The sequence below is a fragment of the Atractosteus spatula genome, chromosome 5 (genome assembly GCF_055471065.1).
Source record: "Atractosteus spatula isolate fAtrSpa1 chromosome 5, fAtrSpa1.hap1, whole genome shotgun sequence".
Taxonomy (NCBI): domain Eukaryota; kingdom Metazoa; phylum Chordata; class Actinopteri; order Semionotiformes; family Lepisosteidae; genus Atractosteus; species Atractosteus spatula.
The window spans coordinates 688,237-707,966 of NC_142710.1; the positions used below are offsets into that span (position 1 = coordinate 688,237).

Below are 19,730 nucleotides of genomic sequence, written 5' to 3' on the forward strand. Positions count from 1 at the left end.
CTCACTGTCTGTTCCTCAGGCTGTGACAGGAGATCACACACTGTATTATTATTATTTAGAGACAGGCTCACTGTCTGTTCCTCAGGCTGTGACAGGAGATCACACACTGTATTATTATTATTGAGAGACAGGCTCACTGTTCCCCAGGCTGTGATAGGAGATCACACACTGTATTATTATTATTGAGAGACAGGCTCACTGTTCCTCAGGCTGTGATAGGAGATCACACACTGTATTATTATTATTATTGGGAGACAGACTCACTGTTCCTCAGGCTGTGACAGGAGATCACACACTGTATTATTATTATTGAGAGACAGGCTCACTGTTCCTCAGGCTGTGATAGGAGATCACACACTGTATTATTATTATTATTGGGAGACAGACTCACTGTTCCTCAGGCTGTGACAGGAGATCACATACTGGGCTGCCAGTTCCACTGAGTTCCCTCTTCCCTCTCCCAGTAGGATTGGGACCTGTTGTGATTCTGGCAGGTGTGGGAACTCTGGGACTAGATTTCTGAGTTTAGGGAAGAATGTTTCTCTAATCCCAGAGTATCTGTCACAGTGCAGTAGGAAGTGCACCTCTGTCTCTATTTCTCCCCGCTGGCAGTGGGAGCACAGCCTGTCCTCTCTGGACAGCCAGGTCTGCCTGTGTCGCCCAGTTTCTATGTCCAGGCAGACCTGGCTGCCCAGAGAGGACAGGCTCAGGGACCATGGCCTGGACAAAGACACTGGACACAGGCAGAGCTGACTGTCCAGAGAGGACAGGCTCAGTGACCACAGCCTGGACACAGACAGACCTGACTGTCCAGAGAGGACAGGCTCAGTGACCACAGCCTGGACACAGAAACTAGACACAGACAGACCTGGCTGTCCAGAGAGGACAGGCTCAGTGACCACAGCCTGGACACAGACACAGGACAGAGACAGACCTGGCTGTCCAGACAGGACAGGCTCAGCGACCATGGCCTGGACACAGACACTGGACACAGGCAGAGCTGACTGTCCAGAGAGGACAGACTCAGTGACCACAGCCTGGACGCAGACAGACCTGACTGTCCAGAGAGGACAGGCTCAGTGACCACAGCCTGGACACAGACAGACCTGACTGTCCAGAGAGGACAGGCTCAGTGACCACAGCCTGGACACAGACACTGGACACAGACAGACCTGGCTGTCCAGAGGGGACAGGCTCAGTGACCACAGCCGGGACACAGTTAGACCTGTCCAGGGACAGATACGCACCGAGAGGGAGGGAGTGCCGGAGAAGTGGGGCAGGTCTCTCTCTCTCTCCCTCCTCCGTCACTCCTGCGCTCACAGCTGAACACGGAAGTCCCAACTCCCAGCCCTGCGTCAACACGGCCGCCCAGCGGGACGAGGCGAGGAGACGGAGCCGGGGACGCGGCCGGGTGGACAAGCGCCTCGGGGTCGCTGGAGGTCGGTTGGAAGCGGGGCTCACGCCTGCGGGGGGTCTCTGGGCCGCGTCGGGGCGCGTCGTGCGCGTTTCTAGCCCGGGGACGAGAGAAGTGTCGAAAACGAAAGTTGTCTGAGAGAGAGAGAGAGGGTGGGGGGGGAGGCTGGTTTCATCTATTTTCTGACGAGGGGTGGAAAAACACGCAACAGGAGCGAAGAAGAGAGTTGGGAGGCAAATCGTTCTGGAAAAGTCTGGGCTTGTTTCACACAGCGGCGCGGTTTGTGTACGCCGTGCGATTCAAACGTCTCTGCGTCCAGAATCGTACTTGGGGGGGAAAAAAAAAATAAGAATAGACTTTTATTTCTGTTGAGGACGACCCCCGGGGTGGGGAACTGGTGTTCTGAGGGGGGGGGATGTGGAGCTCGCAGCCGTGCTCCCCGACTGGCTCTGCGCTGTTGCTGTTGTTGTCGTCGCGAAGTTTTGTTTCCGAGAAAAGTTTCGAGAGGCGGCTGTGACGTCAGAGCTCGGCGCAGAGGCAGGAAGCGGCGCGAGGCAGCTGGTGTCGGAATGAGTCTGGAGGAGCTCCGTGGGCAGGCTAGCTAGAATCATAACAACAACAACAACAACCATCATAGGAGCACCGAGAAATGGCCCAGTGGAGTAGTGTGAAGGGGTTGTGTAACAGTGTGGAGTAGTGAGAAGGGGTTGTGTAACAGTGGAGTGGCGGTGTGGAGTAGTGAGAAGGGGTTGTGTAACAGTGGAGTAACTGTGGAGTAGTGAGAAGGGGTTGTGTAACAGTGGAGTAACTGTGGAGTAGTGAGAAGGGGTTGTGTAACAGTGGAGTAGCGGTGTGGAGTAGTGAGAAGGGGTTGTGTAACAGTGGAGTGGCGGTGTGGAGTAGTGAGAAGGGGTTGTGTAACAGTGGAGTAGCGGTGTGGAGTAGTGAGAAGGGGTTGTGTAACAGTGGAGTAACTGTGGAGTAGTGAGAAGGGGTTGTGTAACAGTGGAGTAGCGGTGTGGAGTAGTGAGAAGGGGTTGTGTAACAGTGGAGTAACTGTGGAGTAGTGAGAAGGGGTTGTGTAACAGTGGAGTAGCGGTGTGGAGTAGTGAGAAGGGGTTGTGTAACAGTGGAGTAACTGTGGAGTAGGAGTGAGAAGGGGTTGTGTAACAGTGGAGTAGCAGTATTATTATTAATATCCGCACTGCTGTTCTGTTGTTTCAGGTCTGTGGAGAGGAGACAATGAAGACACCAGCATCAGGCCTCCGATATTCATTGTTTATTTTTGCTTTTTTTATTTTTAAATGAGTTTTTAAACTGAGTTTTTTCTTCTCAAATCAGCTTTTTTTTTGCTGGTTTTTATCCTTCGCCTTCCGCCCTCCCCCCCCCATGAAGGCCGCGTGTCGGGCGATTGTGCTGCTGAGCGCCCTCTGCTGGGGGGGTAAGTCCAGACGGCTGATTATAGAGTAGAGTTTCTGTGTGCTGAGCTCAGGACAGACTGACAGCACACAGGACTGTCCTGGGTCACATGTGTCTGTACTGATAGAAGAGCTGGGAGAGCCCAGCAGCGTGTCTGTCCTGCAGGACAGTCCCAGCGCTGTGTCCCTGTGTGTGCTGAGCTCAGGACAGACTGACAGCACACAGGACTGTCCTGGATCACATGTGTCTGTACTGATAGAAGAGCTGGGAGAGCCCAGCAGCGTGTCTGTCCTGCAGGACAGTCCCAGCACTGTGTCCCTGTGTGTGCTGAGCTCAGGACAGACTGACAGCACACAGGACTGTCCTGGGTCACATGTGTCTGTACTGATAGAAGAGCTGGGAGAGCCCAGCAGCGTGTCTGTCCTGCAGGACAGTCCCAGCACTGTGTCCCTGTGTGTGCTGAGCTCAGGACAGACTGACAGCACACAGGACTGTCCTGGGTCACATGTGTCTGTACTGATAGAAGAGCTGGGAGAGCCCAGCAGCGTGTCTGTCCTGCAGGACAGTCCCAGCGCTGTGTCCCTGTGTGTGCTGAGCTCAGGACAGACTGACAGCACACAGGACTGTCCTGGGTCACATGTGTCTGTACTGATAGAAGAGCTGGGAGAGCCCAGCAGCGTGTCTGTCCTGCAGGACAGTCCCAGCGCTGTGTCCCTGTGTGTGCTGAGCTCAGGACAGACTGACAGCACACAGGACTGTCCTGGGTCACATGTGTCTGTACTGATAGAAGAGCTGGGAGAGCCCAGCAGCGTGTCTGTCCTGCAGGACAGTCCCAGCGCTGTGTCCCTGTGTGTGCTGAGCTCAGGACAGACTGACAGCACACAGGACTGTCCTGGGTCACATGTGTCTGTACTGATAGAAGAGCTGGAAGAGCCCAGCAGCGTGTCTGTCCTGCAGGACAGTCCCAGCGCTGTGTCCCTGTGTGTGCTGAGCTCAGGACAGACTGACAGCACACAGGACTGTCCTGGGTCACATGTGTCTGTACTGATAGAAGAGCTGGGAGAGCCCAGCAGCGTGTCTGTCCTGCAGGACAGTCCCAGCACTGTGTCCCTGTGTGTGCTGAGCTCAGGACAGACTGACAGCACACAGGACTGTCCTGGGTCACATGTGTCTGTACTGATAGAAGAGCTGGGAGAGCCCAGCAGCGTGTCTGTCCTGCAGGACAGTCCCAGCACTGTGTCCCTGTGTGTGCTGAGCTCAGGACAGACTGACAGCACACAGGACTGTCCTGGGTCACATGTGTCTGTACTGATAGAAGAGCTGGGAGAGCCCAGCAGCGTGTCTGTCCTGCAGGACAGTCCCAGCGCTGTGTCCCTGTGTGTGCTGAGCTCAGGACAGACTGACAGCACACAGGACTGTCCTGGGTCACATGTGTCTGTACTGATAGAAGAGCTGGGAGAGCCCAGCAGCGTGTCTGTCCTGCAGGACAGTCCCAGCGCTGTGTCCCTGTGTGTGCTGAGCTCAGGACAGACTGACAGCACACAGGACTGTCCTGGGTCACATGTGTCTGTACTGATAGAAGAGCTGGGAGAGCCCAGCAGCGTGTCTGTCCTGCAGGACAGTCCCAGCGCTGTGTCCCTGTGTGTGCTGAGCTCAGGACAGACTGACAGCACACAGGACTGTCCTGGATCACATGTGTCTGTACTGATAGAAGAGCTGGAAGAGCCCAGCAGCGTGTCTGTCCTGCAGGACAGTCCCAGCGCTGTGTCCCTGTGTGTGCTGAGCTCAGGACAGACTGACAGCACACAGGACTGTCCTGGGTCACATGTGTCTGTACTGATAGAAGAGCTGGAAGAGCCCAGCAGCGTGTCTGTCCTGCAGGACAGTCCCAGCACTGTGTCCCTGTGTGTGCTGAGCTCAGGACAGACTGACAGCACACAGGACTGTTCTGGATCACATGTGTCTGTACTGATAGAAGAGCTGGGAGAGCCCAGCAGCGTGTCTGTCCTGCAGGACAGTCCCAGCGCTGTGTCCCTGTGTGTGCTGAGCTCAGGACAGACTGACAGCACACAGGACTGTCCTGGATCACATGTGTCTGTACTGATAGAAGAGCTGGAAGAGCCCAGCAGCGTGTCTGTCCTGCAGGACAGTCCCAGCGCTGTGTCCCTGTGTGTGCTGAGCTCAGGACAGACTGACAGCACACAGGACTGTCCTGGGTCACATGTGTCTGTACTGATAGAAGAGCTGGGAGAGCCCAGCAGCGTGTCTGTCCTGCAGGACAGTCCCAGCGCTGTGTCCCTGTGTGTGCTGAGCTCAGGACAGACTGACAGCACACAGGACTGTCCTGGGTCACATGTGTCTGTACTGATAGAAGAGCTGGGAGAGCCCAGCAGCGTGTCTGTCCTGCAGGACAGTCCCAGCGCTGTGTCCCTGTGTGTGCTGAGCTCAGGACAGACTGACAGCACACAGGACTGTCCTGGGTCACATGTGTCTGTACTGATAGAAGAGCTGGGAGAGCCCAGCAGCGTGTCTGTCCTGCAGGACAGTCCCAGCGCTGTGTCCCTGTGTGTGCTGAGCTCAGGACAGACTGACAGCACACAGGACTGTCCTGGGTCACATGTGTCTGTACTGATAGAAGAGCTGGGAGAGCCCAGCAGCGTGTCTGTCCTGCAGGACAGTCCCAGCGCTGTGTCCCTGTGTGTGCTGAGCTCAGGACAGACTGACAGCACACAGGACTGTCCTGGGTCACATGTGTCTGTACTGATAGAAGAGCTGGGAGAGCCCAGCAGCGTGTCTGTCCTGCAGGACAGTCCCAGCGCTGTGTCCCTGTGTGTGCTGAGCTCAGGACAGACTGACAGCACACAGGACTGTCCTGGGTCACATGTGTCTGTACTGATAGAAGAGCTGGGAGAGCCCAGCAGCGTGTCTGTCCTGCAGGACAGTCCCAGCGCTGTGTCCCTGTGTGTGCTGAGCTCAGGACAGACTGATAGCACACAGGACTGTCCTGGATCACATGTGTCTGTACTGATAGAAGAGCTGGAAGAGCCCAGCAGCGTGTCTGTCCTGCAGGACAGTCCCAGCGCTGTGTCCCTGTGTGTGCTGAGCTCAGGACAGACTGACAGCACACAGGACTGTCCTGGATCACATGTGTCTGTACTGATAGAAGAGCTGGAAGAGCCCAGCAGCGTGTCTGTCCTGCAGGACAGTCCCAGCGCTGTGTCCCTGTGTGTGCTGAGCTCAGGACAGACTGACAGCACACAGGACTGTTCTGGATCACATGTGTCTGTACTGATAGAAGAGCTGGGAGAGCCCAGCAGCGTGTCTGTCCTGCAGGACAGTCCCAGCGCTGTGTCCCTGTGTGTGCTGAGCTCAGGACAGACTGACAGCACACAGGACTGTCCTGGATCACATGTGTCTGTACTGATAGAAGAGCTGGGAGAGCCCAGCAGCGTGTCTGTCCTGCAGGACAGTCCCAGCACTGTGTCCCTGTGTGTGCTGAGCTCAGGACAGACTGACAGCACACAGGACTGTTCTGGATCACATGTGTCTGTACTGATAGAAGAGCTGGGAGAGCCCAGCAGCGTGTCTGTCCTGCAGGACAGTCCCAGCGCTGTGTCCCTGTGTGTGCTGAGCTCAGGACAGACTGACAGCACACAGGACTGTCCTGGGTCACATGTGTCTGTACTGATAGAAGAGCTGGGAGAGCCCAGCAGCGTGTCTGTTCTGCAGGACAGTCCCAGCGCTTTGTCCCTGTGTGTGCTGAGCTCAGGACAGACTGATAGCACACAGGACTGTCCTGGGTCACATGTGTCTGTACTGATAGAAGAGCTGGGAGAGCCCAGCAGCGTGTCTGTCCTGCAGGACTGTCCCAGCGCTGTGTCCCTGTGTGTGCTGAGCTCAGGACAGACTGACAGCACACAGGACTGTCCTGGGTCACATGTGTCTGTACTGATAGAAGAGCTGGGAGAGCCCAGCAGCGTGTCTGTCCCGCAGGACAGTCCCAGCGCTGTGTCCCTGTGTGTGCTGAGCTCAGGACAGACTGACAGCACACAGGACTGTCCTGGGTCACATGTGTCTGTACTGATAGAAGAGCTGGGAGAGCCCAGCAGCGTGTCTGTCCCGCAGGACTGTCCCAGCGCTGTGTCCCTGTGTGTGCTGAGCTCAGGACAGACCGAAACCAGTCAAAGCCAGTTGGTATGGGTCAATATTATTGCATATATATTAATAGATAGATAATATTATAGTAGGCAGTATTGTACACAAATGAATTATTGCATTTTCATGCAGTGTTATCTCAAAACGTTTCTCGTTGAAACGTAAACAGTAGGTTTTCTCTGTGTGGTGCTAATCAGCTTCTGTAGTCCTGCCCGTGTTGAGAAGTCCCCAGCAGAGCAGCAGGAAGGAGGAAGGGGACTCTGTAGAGAAGGGCAGCTGACTCCAGCCTCACTCCCTCTGCCCTCTCTCTCTTGCAGCTCACAGCTGGGGGGGCTCAGAGCTGACCTCGGACTTCGGTAAGAGGAGGAGCAGAGCGCCTCCTGTCTGCTTGTCTGTGTCTGCATGGCTGTCTCCTTCCGTCTTACCATGCACCTCTCTGCGTGCTGCCTGTCTCTCTCTCTCTCTGTCTGCGTGCTGCCTGTCTCTCTCTCTCTCTCTGTCTGCGTGCTGCCTGTCTCTCAATTCAATTCAGTTCAATTCAAGGTGCTTTATTCGCATGACCGATGGGTACAATCAGTGTTGCCAAAGCAAATAAAAATAATAAAATTAACATGGAACAAAACAAAAAAATAGAAGTAAAATAAAATCTACAGACATGTTACAGACATTTACAACAAAGACATATAAAATATTGACATATACTGTAGGCGGCTGGAGCATTATTGGGAGACAGACTCACTGTTCCTCAGGCTGTGACAGGAGATCACATACTGGGCTGCCAGATCCACTGAGTTCCCTCCTCCCTCTCCCAGTAGGATTGGGACCCGTTGTGACTCTGGCAGGTGTGGGAACTCTGGGTGTCTCTCTCTCTCTGTCTGCGTGCTGCCTGTCTCTCTCTCTCTCTCTGTCTGCGTGCTGCCTGTCTCTCTGTCTCTCTGTGTGCTGCTTGTCTCTCTGTGCGTGCTGCCTGTCTCTCTGTCTCTCTCTCTGTCTGCGTGCTGCCTGTCTCTCTGTCTCTCTGTGTGCTGCCTGTCTCTCTGTGCGTGCTGCCTGTCTCTCTGTCTCTCTCTCTGTCTGCGTGCTGCCTGTCTCTCTGTCTCTCTGTGCGTGCTGCCTGTCTCTCTGTCTCTCTGCGTGCTGCCTGTTTCTCTCTCTCTGTCTGTGTGCTGCCTGTCTCTCTGTCTCTCTGCGTGCTGCCTGTCTCTCTCTCTCTTTTCTGCATGGTGCCTGTCTCTCTAGGTGGCTAGGTGTTAGGAGTGGGACTCCAGGTGTGTTGATGTCTGGGTGCGCCCGTCTGTCTGCAGGTCTGTGCAGCAGGTACTCCAGCGTGCTCTCGGACAGGCAGGGACAGATCTCCAGCCCCCTCTGGCTGCCCTGGGAGCTCAACTGCAGCTGGGTCATCTCTGCGTCTGCCGGAGAGCGTGTCACTATCAGGTGAGTGACCGGCCCCACTCAATACTGCAGTGTCCAGTGTCCCTCTCTCTCAGTGCAGCGTTCATGTACTGGAGTGTCCAGTCAGTCAGTGTGTCTGTATGAACCCCTCTCTCTCAGTGCAGTGTTAATGTACTGGAGTGTCCAGTCAGTCAGTGTGTCTGTATGAACCCCTCTCTCTCAGTGCAGTGTTAATGTACTGGAGTGTCCAGTCAGTGTGTCTGTATGAACCCCTCTCTCTCAGTGCAGTGTTAATGTACTGGAGTGTCCAGTCAGTGTGTCTGTATGAACCCCTCTCTCTCAGTGCAGTGTTAATGTACTGGAGTGTCCAGTCAGTCAGTGTGTCTGTATGAACCCCTCTCTCTCAGTGCAGTGTTAATGTGCTGGAGTGTCCAGTCAGTGTGTCTGTATGAACCCCTCTCTCTCAGTGCAGTGTTAATGTACTGGAGTGTCCAGTCAGTGTTCATGTTCATGTATTGACCTCTGTCTCTCTCAGTTTCTCTCAGTTCTCGGTGCAGTGTGAGAAGGAGTGGGTGTCTGTGAGCTCGGAGACAGAGTCTTCCCCGCTTCTATGTGGAAACAAATTGCCACGGCCTCTTCACCTGCATGGGGGAAATATTAATGTGACGTACCACTTTGTCCCCCATCGGAATCCACCCTCCGGATTTCGCCTCTCCTACATCAAAGGTACCGCATACATTTCTAATTCACTAGTTTGTTTTTAAATGGAATGGGTAACAGAGAAATATTCATAAAACTTAATCATGAAGTTCTTGGGGCTCCTTGCAGTGTTTCTGAGTGTCTGTGTTTCATTTCTTGCATTTAGCCGAACATCTGCGATTCTGCTACACGCACTTTTCTGAATCCTGTTGTTCGTACAGCCACCTGAATCCGAGGAACGTTAATTCCTGCTTATGAATGCAGTGTCCCATGAGCCTCTCAGTCTCTGTGCCCACGCTGTGTTGTTTCTGCCTGTGTCGGTGGAGCACGGCTCCGGTCCACCGGGGGTGGTGTCCGCCAGGTTTTGTAGGTCTCTCTCAATCGCGAGCTTTTCAAGAACAAGGAATGGCTTCCTGCTGTCCAGTTAAGCAATTAATGAGTTCTATTAGGTAATTAAGGGCTTAAATGGAGTCAGGTCAACTCAGCTTCGCTCATCTCAGCTCCTCTCAACTGGTCTCCAGTCAGCTCCCATCCCATCAGCTCTCTTCAGCTCAGCTCAGATCCCACCAGTTCAGCTCCCCTCAACTGGTCTCCAGTCAGCTCCCATCAGCTCAGCTCAGATCCCACCAGTTCAGCTCCCCTCAACTGGTCTCCAGTCAGCTCCCATCAGCTCAGCTCAGATCCCACCAGTTCAGCTCCCCTCAACTGGTCTCCAGTCAGCTCCCATCAGCTCATCTCAGATCCCGCCAGTTCAGCTCCCGTCAGCTCAGCTCAGTTCAGTTCTCCTTAGCTCCGCTTGTATATTATCTTTGTCGTCTCTCGTATGGTCTGTGGTCTCTCGTGCGGTCTGCGTCGGCTCACGGGAGATCTGTGGTCTCTTGTGCAATCTGTGTCAGCTCACAGGAGATCTGTGGTCTCTTGTGCGGTCTGCATCGGCTTGCGAGAGATCTGTGGTCTCTTGTGCAATCTGTGTCAGCTCACAGGAGATCTGTGGTCTCTTGTGCAGTCTGCATCGGCTTGCGAGAGATCTGTGGTCTCTTGTGAGATCTGTGGTCTCTTGTGCGGTCTGCATCGGCTTGCGAGAGATCTGTGTTCTCTTGTGAGATCTGTGGTCTCTCGTGCGGTCTGCATCGGCTTGCGAGAGATCTGTGGTCTCTTGTGCAATCTGTGTCAGCTCACAGGAGATCTGTGGTCTCTTGTGCGGTCTGCATCGGCTTGCGAGAGATCTGTGGTCTCTTGTGCAATCTGTGTCAGCTCACAGGAGATCTGTGGTCTCTTGTGCGGTCTGCGTCGGCTCGCGGGAGATCTGTGGTCTCTTGTGAGATCTGTGGTCTCTTGTGTGATCTGTGGTCTCTTGTGCGGTCTGCATCGGCTTGCGAGAGATCTGTGGTCTCTTGTGAGATCTGTGGTCTCTTGTGCGGTCTGCATCGGCTTGCGAGAGATCTGTGTTCTCTTGTGAGATCTGTGGTCTCTCGTGCGGTCTGCATCGGCTTGCGAGAGATCTGTGGTCTCTTGTGCAATCTGTGTCAGCTCACAGGAGATCTGTGGTCTCTTGTGCGGTCTGCGTCGGCTCGCGGGAGATCTGTGGTCTCTTGTGTGATCTGTGGTCTCTTGTGCGGTCTGCATCGGCTTGCGAGAGATCTGTGTTCTCTTGTGAGATCTGTGGTCTCTCGTGCGGTCTGCGTCGGCTCGCGGGAGATCTGTGGTCTCTTGTGCAATCTGTGTCAGCTCACAGGAGATCTGTGGTCTCTTGTGCGGTCTGCATCGGCTTGCGAGAGATCTGTGTTCTCTTGTGAGATCTGTGGTCTCTTGTGCGGTCTGCATCGGCTTGCGAGAGATCTGTGTTCTCTTGTGAGATCTGTGGTCTCTTGTGCGGTCTGCATCGGCTTGCAGGAGATCTGTGGTCTCTTGTGCGATCTGTGGTCTCTCGTGCGGTCTGCATCGGCTTGCGAGAGATCTGTGGTCTCTTGTGCAATCTGTGTCAGCTCACAGGAGATCTGTGGTCTCTCGTGTGGTCTGCGTCGGCTCGCGGGAGATCTGTGGTCTCTTGTGCGATCTGTGGTCTCTCGTGCGGTCTGTGTCATCTCACTGGAGATCTGTAGTCTCTTGTGCAATCAGCGTCGGCTAGTGCACAAGAGACTACAGAGACTAGTCGGCACAGGTCTCTCGTGCGATCTGTGGTCTCTTGTGCAATCTGTGTCAGCTCACAGGAGATCTGTGGTCTCTCGTGTGGTCTGCGTCGGCTCGCGGGAGATCTGTGGTCTCTTGTGCGATCTGTGGTCTCTCGTGCGGTCTGCATCTGCTTGCAAGAGATCTGTGGTCTCTCGTGCGATCTGTGGTCTCTCGTGCGGTCTGTGTCATCTCACTGGAGATCTGTGGTCTCTTGTGCAGTCTGCATCGGCTTGCGAGAGATCTGTGGTCTCTTGTGAGATCTGTGGTCTCTTGTGCGGTCTGCGTCGGCTCGCGGAAGGTCTGTGGTCTCTTGTGAGATCTGTGGTCTCTCGTGCGGTCTGCATCGGCTTGCGAGAGATCTGTGGTCTCTTGTGCGATCTGTGGTCTCTCGTGCGATCTGCTTCGGCTGCGTCTGTGTTGGCTTACGGGAGATCCCCAAGTGAACTGTCCCCTCTCTCTGTCTCAGGTCCGCCCCCCTGCGCCCCGGGGGAGTTTGAGTGCCTCGACGGGAGCTGCCTGCCCTCCACCTGGCGCTGCAACGGCCAGGGCGAGTGTCCGGGAAAGGGGGACGCCTCGGACGAGGCAGGCTGCCTCGACAGCGGGAGCGAGCTGGAGCTGGATGGGGCAGGAGGAGGAGGCCACGGGGACCAGGAGACCCTCGCCAGCTGGACGGACAGAGCGCGGCAGTCGGGCCGTGGGGACAACAGGGCTCCGGCCCGGGACAGGGGGTATGGGATGCGCTGGGGTGCCTGTGGGGGCCTCCTGCAGGGCTTCTACGGCTGGTTCTCCTCCCCGCAGCGCGCCCCCTCCTCCGGCGTCTGTATCTGGACGGTGGACCCCGGGGACCCCCGGCCCGTCCTGGTGGAGCTGAGACTGCTGGAGCTGGGCCCCGGAGACACCATCGTCATCACGGACCAGGCGGGTGGACACGGCAGCCTGCTGAGGACGGTAAGTCAGGGCAGGTTATTGATTGGGTGTCTGATTGAGAAGAAGCTTGTGGTCTTCATCACTGACCGTAAGATCATGTTCATCACTGACCCTGAGATCATGTTCATCACTGACCGTAAGATCATGTTCATCACTGACCCTGAGATCATGATCATGGTCTTCATCACTGACCCTGAGATCATGTTCATCACTGACCCTGAGATCATGTCCATGGTCTTCATCACTGACCCTGAGATCATGATCATTACTGACCCTGAGATCATGTCCATGGTCTTCATCACTGACCCTGAGATCATGTTCATCACTGACCCTGAGATCATGTCCATGGTCTTCATCACTGACCCTGAGATCATGATCATTACTGACCCTGAGATCATGTCCATGGTCTTCATCACTGACCCTGAGATCATGTTCATCACTGACCCTGAGATCATGTCCATGGTCTTCATCACTGACCCTGAGATCATGTCCATGGTCTTCATCACTGACCCTGAGATCATGTTCATCACTGACCCTGAGATCATGATCATGGTCTTCATCACTGACCCTGAGATCATGTTCATCACTGACCCTGAGATCATGTTCATCACTGACCTTAAGATCATGTTCATCACTGACCCTGAGATCATGATCATGGTCTTCATCACTGACCCTGAGATCATGTTCATCACTGACCCTGAGATCATGATTATGGTCTTCATCACTGACCCTGAGATCATGTTCATCACTGACCCTGAGATCATGATCATGGTCTTCATCACTGACCCTGAGATCATGTTCATCACTGACCCTGAGATCATGTTCATCACTAACCCTGAGATCATGTCCATGGTCTTCATCACTGACCCTGAGATCATGATCATTACTGACCCTGAGATCATGTCCATGGTCTTCATCACTGACCCTGAGATCATGTTCATCACTGACCCTGAGATCATGTCCATGGTCTTCATCACTGACCCTGAGATCATGTCCATGGTCTTCATCACTGACCCTGAGATCATGTTCATCACTGACCCTGAGATCATGATCATGGTCTTCATCACTGACCCTGAGATCATGTTCATCACTGACCCTGAGATCATGATCATGGTCTTCATCACTGACCCTGAGATCATGTTCATCACTGACCCTGAGATCATGATCATCACTGACCCTGAGATCATGTTCATCACTGACCCTGAGATCATGTTCATCACTGACCCTGAGATCATGATCATGGTCTTCATCACTGACCCTGAGATCATGTTCATCACTGACCCTGAGATCATGTCCATGGTCTTCATCACTGACCCTGAGATCATGTTCATCACTGACCCTGAGATCATGTTCATCACTGACCCTGAGATCATGATCATGGTCTTCATCACTGACCCTGAGATCATGTTCATCACTGACCCTGAGATCATGTTCATGATGTTCATCTCCCCTCTCCTCCTCTCTCTGTGACAGGTCAGCTCAGAGGCCAATCACAAGCTGGTTTCCGTGGAGTCCCGGACTGGCCTCCTCTCGCTGACCTATCAGGTGGCCCAGGACTCGGAGGGGGCGGGCTTTAACGCCACCTACCGCATCTCCGGCTACTGCCTGCCGTGGGAGGGGGTGTGTGGGGGCGCAAGGGGCGGCTGCTTCACCCCCGAGCAGCGCTGCGACGGGCGGTGGGACTGCCCCGACACCGGCCGCGACGAGGAGGGCTGCTGGGGCTGCCCCCCGGGGCAGTTCGCCTGCGGGACGGGGGGGGGAGGGGGTGGCCCAGTGTCCCGGACGCTGCACAGGGTGTGTTTCTCGGCGGCGGAGAGGTGCAACTACCAGCTGTACTGCCCTGACGGCGCGGACGAGAGGGACTGCGCGGCGTGCCAGCCGGGCACCTTCCACTGCGACTCCGACAGGTGACCCCCTGGAGACAGTGCACCCCCACCAGTCTCAATACGCTGACCCCCTGGAGACAGTGCACCCACACCAGTCTCAATACGCTGACCCCCTGGAGACAGTGCACCCACACCACTCTCAATACGCTGACCCCCTGGAGACAGTGCACCCACACCACTCTCAATACGCTGACCCCCTGGAGACAATACACCCCCACCAGTCTCAATACGCTGACCCCCTGGAGACAGTGCACCCACACCACTCTCAATACGCTGACCCCCTGGAGACAATACACCCCCACCAGTCTCAATACGCTGACCCCCTGGAGACAGTGCACCCCCACCAGTCTCAATACGCTGACCCCCTGGAGACAGTGCACCCACACCACTCTCAATACGCTGACCCCCTGGAGACAGTGCACCCACACCACTCTCAATACGCTGACCCCCTGGAGACAATACACCCCCACCAGTCTCAATACGCTGACCCCCTGGAGACAGTGCACCCACACCAGTCTCAATACGCTGACCCCCTGGAGACAGTGCACCCACACCACTCTCAATACGCTGACCCCCTGGAGACAATACACCCCCACCAGTCTCAATACGCTGACCCCCTGGAGACAGTGCACCCACACCAGTCTCAATACACTGACCCCCTGTAGACAATACACCCCCACCAGTCTCAATACGCTGACCCCCTGGAGACAATACACCCCCACCAGTCTCAATACGCTGACCCCCTGGAGACAGTGCACCCACACCAGTCTCAATACGCTGACCCCCTGGAGACAATACACCCCCACCAGTCTCAATACGCTGACCCCCTGGAGACAATACACCCCCACCAGTCTCAATACGCTGACCCCCTGGAGACAATGCACCCACACCAGTCTCAATACGCTGACCCCCTGTAGACAATGCACCCACACCGGTCTCAATATCCTGACCCCCTGTAGACAATACACCCCCACCAGTCTCAATACACTGACCCCCTATGGCCAGTATTCCTGTTCTCACCGTGTGTGATCTGTGCTCAGGTGTGTGTTCGAGACCTGGCTGTGTGACGGGCAGGTGGACTGCAAGGACGGGACAGACGAGATGAACTGCACGTTCAACCCCCCCCGCAAGGTCATCACTGCGGCCGCCGTGGGCAGCCTGGTCTGCGGCCTCCTGCTGGTCATCGCCATGGGCTGCACCTGCAAGCTGTACTCGCTGCGCTCCCGGGAGTACAGGTGCGCCCCTGCTGGCTCTTCACCGCTTCAAGGGAATGCACTGACCCCCTATAGACAATACACCCACAGCAGTCTCAATACACTGACCCCCTGTAGACAATACACCCACACCAGTCTCAATACGCTGACCCCCTGTAGACAATGCACCCACACCGGTCTCAATATCCTGACCCCCTGTAGATGATACACCCACACCGGTCTCAATACCGTGATCCCCCGTAGACAATACACCTACACTGGCCTCAATACCCTGACCCCCTGTAGACATTACACCCACACCAGTCTCAATACACTGACCCCCTATAGACAATACACCCACACTCGGCCTCAATACACTGACCCTCTGTAGACAATACACCCACACTCGGCCTCAATACACTGACCCTCTGTAGACAATTCACCCACAACCGGCCTCAATACCCTGACCCTCTGTAGACAATACACCAACACCAGTCTCAATACACTGACCCCCTGTAGACAATACACCCACAACCGGCCTCAATACACTGACCCCCTATAGACAATACACCCACACCAGTCTCAATACACTGACCCCCTGTAGACAATACACCCACACCAGTCTCAATACGCTGACCCCCTGTAGACAATACACCCACACCAGTCTCAATACCCTGACCCTCTGTAGACAATACACCTGCACCAGTCTCAATACGCTGACCCCCTGTAGACAATACACCCACACCGGTCTCAATACACTGACCCCCTATAGACAATACACCTGCACCTGACACATCCAGCTCTTAGTAGCTAATTGATCCAAACATCTCATCAAGCTGTGTTTTGGGATAATCCAGGGCATCGGTTTTGCCAACAGGGCTGGGCAGCTTGTTCTACACCCCCACCACTGTCTGTGTAAAGATGAGCCTCTTGTTCCCGGTTCTCAGGGAATACAGAGTACTTATTTTGTATCTGTTGGCCCCTCCTCCAGTCTGTTTGCACCAATTACACGGCAGGAGGCGGAACTCATCCAGCAGCAGGCTCCGCCCTCATATGGTCAGCTGATTGCACAGGGAGTCATCCCACCTGTGGAGGACTTCCCCACAGAGAACCCTAACGAGGTGAGTCCAGCTAACTTAGTTACCCTAATAACATCCTTCTCATCTATGTGCAGTGTTAATGTACTGGAGTGTCCAGTCAGTGTGTCTGTATGAACCCCTCTCTCTCAGTGCAGTGTTAATGTACTGGAGTGTCCAGTCAGTCAGTGTGTCTGTATGAACCCCTCTCTCTCAGTGCACTGTTAATGTACTGGAGTGTCCAGTCAGTGTGTCTGTATGAACCCCTCTCTCTCAGTGCAGTGTTAATGTACTGGAGTGTCCAGTCAGTCAGTGTGTCTGTATGAACCCCTCTCTCTCAGTGCAGTGTTAATGTACTGGAGTGTCCAGTCAGTCAGTGTGTCTGTATGAACCCCTCTCTCTCAGTGCAGTGTTAATGTACTGGAGTGTCCAGTCAGTGTGTCTGTATGAACCCCTCTCTCTCAGTGCAGTGTTAATGTACTGGAGTGTCCAGTCAGTCAGTGTGTCTGTATGAACCCCTCTCTCTCAGTGCAGTGTTAATGTACTGGAGTGTCCAGTCAGTCAGTGTGTCTGTATGAACCCCTCTCTCTCAGTGCAGTGTTAATGTCCTGGAGTGTCCAGTCAGTCAGTGTGTCTGTATGAACCCCTCTCTCTCAGTGCAGTGTTAATGTACTGGAGTGTCCAGTCAGTCAGTGTGTCTGTATGAACCCCTCTCTCTCAGTGCAGTGTTAATGTACTGGAGTGTCCAGTCAGTCAGTGTGTCTGTATGAACCCCTCTCTCTCAGTGCAGTGTTAATGTACTGGAGTGTCCAGTCAGTCAGTGTGTCTGTATGAACCCCTCTCTCTCAGTGCAGTGTTAATGTACTGGAGTGTCCAGTCAGTCAGTGTGTCTGTATGAACCCCTCTCTCTCAGTGCAGTGTTAATGTACTGGAGTGTCCAGTCAGTGTGTCTGTATGAACCCCTCTCTCTCAGTGCAGTGTTAATGTACTGGAGTGTCCAGTCAGTCAGTGTGTCTGTATGAACCCCTCTCTCTCAGTGCAGTGTTAATGTACTGGAGTGTCCAGTCAGTGTGTCTGTATGAACCCCTCTCTCTCAGTGCAGTGTTAATGTACTGGAGTGTCCAGTCAGTCAGTGTGTCTGTATGAACCCCTCTCTCTCAGTGCAGTGTTAATGTACTGGAGTGTCCAGTCAGTCAGTGTGTCTGTATGAACCTCTCTCTCTCTTTCCCAGTCCTCTGCTCTCACGCTCCGGGGGCTCCTGCAGCTTCTCAGACAAGACCCTGGTTCTGGCCCTTCAGGACGTCACCGGCGACATCGCCGCCCTCGATTTATCAGGAGGAGCATTCGACGCCTCAGGAGGTGGGGTCTGCTCCCCAGACCCGCCCCCAGGGCGGGGCAGAACTCCGGCGCCTCCCAGCAACCGGCCGAGTCCTCCCCCGTCGCCACAGAGCCCAGCCAGTCGGGCGCCGGTCACCTCGGCGACGGAGGCGGGCTGTCGGTCAGCCCCGACTCCCTGTTGGCCGGTGAAGGTGGAAGTCTGTCCTCGTCCGACGCCCTGCCCCTGAAGCTGGGGCTGCGGTCGCAGGTGGTGGCCCCGCCCCCCGCCCCGCCCCCTCCCGCCCCTCCCCTGGCCTCCTCCGCCGGCCCGGACCCCGACCCGCCGCGCGCCGGCAGCAGCCTGTCCGCCCTGCTGCGCTCCCTGGGGCTCTCCGTCTCCCTGTTCCGGCCCCTCCCTCATTCCTCCTCCCCGCACCACCCCCTCCCCAGCCCCACGCCCGCCCCCAGCCCCGAGGATGAGGTGCTGCTGCTGCCCCTCTCCGACGAGCCCGTGAGATCGCGGTCGGTGCCCAGCGGCCCGCAGGCGGAGCCCGAGTCCCTCCGGGACGACGTCCCTCTGCTGACTTGATCCGGCTTCCCCCCCCACAGAGCACAGCGGGGTTCCTGGGGCTCCAGCGTCTTCTGTAGCTCGCTTCGGACAGCGGGGTCTCATTTCCTTTCTCGGGGCGCGTGTGTGTTTCCGTGAGTGTGTACAGGTGCGAGTGTGTGTGTGAGTGTGTTTGACTGTGAGTGTGTGCATGTGTTTGACTGGGAGTGTGTGTGCGTATTTGTGCATGTGTTTGACTGGGAGTGTGTGTGCGTATTTGTGCATGTGTTTGACTGTGAGTGTGTGTGCGTGTGTTTGACTGCGTGTGTTTGACTACGTGTGTGTGCATGTGTTTGACTGTGTGTGTGTGTGCGTGCGTGTGTTTGACTGTGTGTGTGTGCGTGTGTTTGACTGTGTGCGTGTGTTTGACTGTGTGCGTGTGTTTGTGTGTGCGTGTGTTTGTGTGTGCGTGTGTTTGACTGTGTGTGCATGTGTTTGTGAGTGTGTTTGACTGAGTGTGTGTGTTTGTGCGTGTGTTTGACTGAGTGTGTGTGCATGTGTGTGCGTGTGTTTGACTGTGAGTGTTTGTGCGTGTGTATGTGCATGTGTTTGTGCGTGTGTGTGCATATTTGTGCGTGTGTGTGCATGTGTTTGACTGTGTGTGTGCATGTGTTTGACTGTGAGTGTGCATGTGTGTGTGCATGTGCATGTGTTTGTGAGTGTGTGTGCGTGTGTGCATGTGTTTGACTCTGAGTGTGTTTGCGTGTGTGTGCATGTGTTTGTGAGTGTGTGCGTGTGTGTGTGCATGTGTTTGACTGTGTGTGTGAATGTGTGTTTGTGCATGAGAGCTTGCACACTATGTATGTGAGCATGTGTGCATATATGAGTTTGTTTATGTGTGGGTTTCTGCACACGTGTATATGGGTATGCGTGTGCCTGTTTGTGCATGTGTGGGGGTGACGCAGTTGTGGGGTGGAGGTCGGGGGCTCTGGGCTGTGAACCGGAGGGTCGCGGGTTCGAGCTCTGCCTTGCGAAATCAGCAAGAATTTTCAAATGAAAAAATAACGAGAATAGTGGCGGTCCACCACGTTACCTTGGAAACCTGACTGCCAGCGGCACTGCTGGGTTGGCTGTCTGCTGGTTCACCGGACCACAACCCCCCCACGGAATCCGTTCAGTGGACCAGTCCAGTTTCCTTCTGGGCCCGGGGCCGGTACCAACTCCTCTTCAGCGGGGGTGGGTGGGGGTGGGAGGAGAACGGTGTCCTGAAGCCTGAGCCTCTTCTTCCTCCTCCTCCTCTTCCAGGCAGGCGTGCCTCTGTGCTTCTGATGTCTCAGACAACCTGTCTTTCTTCTCGTACTGAATGTATCGTAGGAACCAGCGGGGGGCGGATCCCGTAGCCTTTAGATCAGATATTTTTTAAAGATTTTTCAATCGATGAACTGAACTGAATCGTCTCATTGCTACTGTATATATTAAAGTTGTAAGGTGTGTGTAAGGCATTAACTGATTAAAGAATTTGCACTTTCAGCA

The 19,730-nt window shown here is 54.8% G+C and overlaps 1 protein-coding gene across 1 annotated transcript; it reads left to right on the forward strand.

Annotated features, from left to right (window-relative positions):
- The first annotated feature begins 1,314 nt into the window (after positions 1–1,314).
- Positions 1,315–19,730, forward strand: lrp10 (low density lipoprotein receptor-related protein 10). The gene is made up of 10 exons (XM_088915571.1): positions 1,315–1,439; positions 2,639–2,855; positions 7,306–7,344; positions 8,293–8,422; positions 8,916–9,106; positions 11,718–12,199; positions 13,652–14,085; positions 15,105–15,299; positions 16,249–16,378; positions 17,565–19,730. Exons 2-10 carry the CDS (start codon positions 2,804–2,806, stop codon positions 18,237–18,239), a joined length of 2,328 nt encoding a protein of 775 aa, XP_088771697.1. The 5' UTR covers positions 1,315–1,439; positions 2,639–2,803; the 3' UTR covers positions 18,240–19,730.

Bases quoted from the DNA above. Each gene is read 5' to 3' on its own strand.
- lrp10 (XM_088915571.1), top strand. From the start codon at position 2,804: ATGAAGGCCGCGTGTCGGGCGATTGTGCTGCTGAGCGCCCTCTGCTGG. The intron at 12,200-13,651 runs GTAAGTCAGGGC...TCTCTGTGACAG, and splicing joins ACGGCAGCCTGCTGAGGACG to GTCAGCTCAGAGGCCAATCA. The intron at 14,086-15,104 runs GTGACCCCCTGG...ATCTGTGCTCAG, and splicing joins TTCCACTGCGACTCCGACAG to GTGTGTGTTCGAGACCTGGC.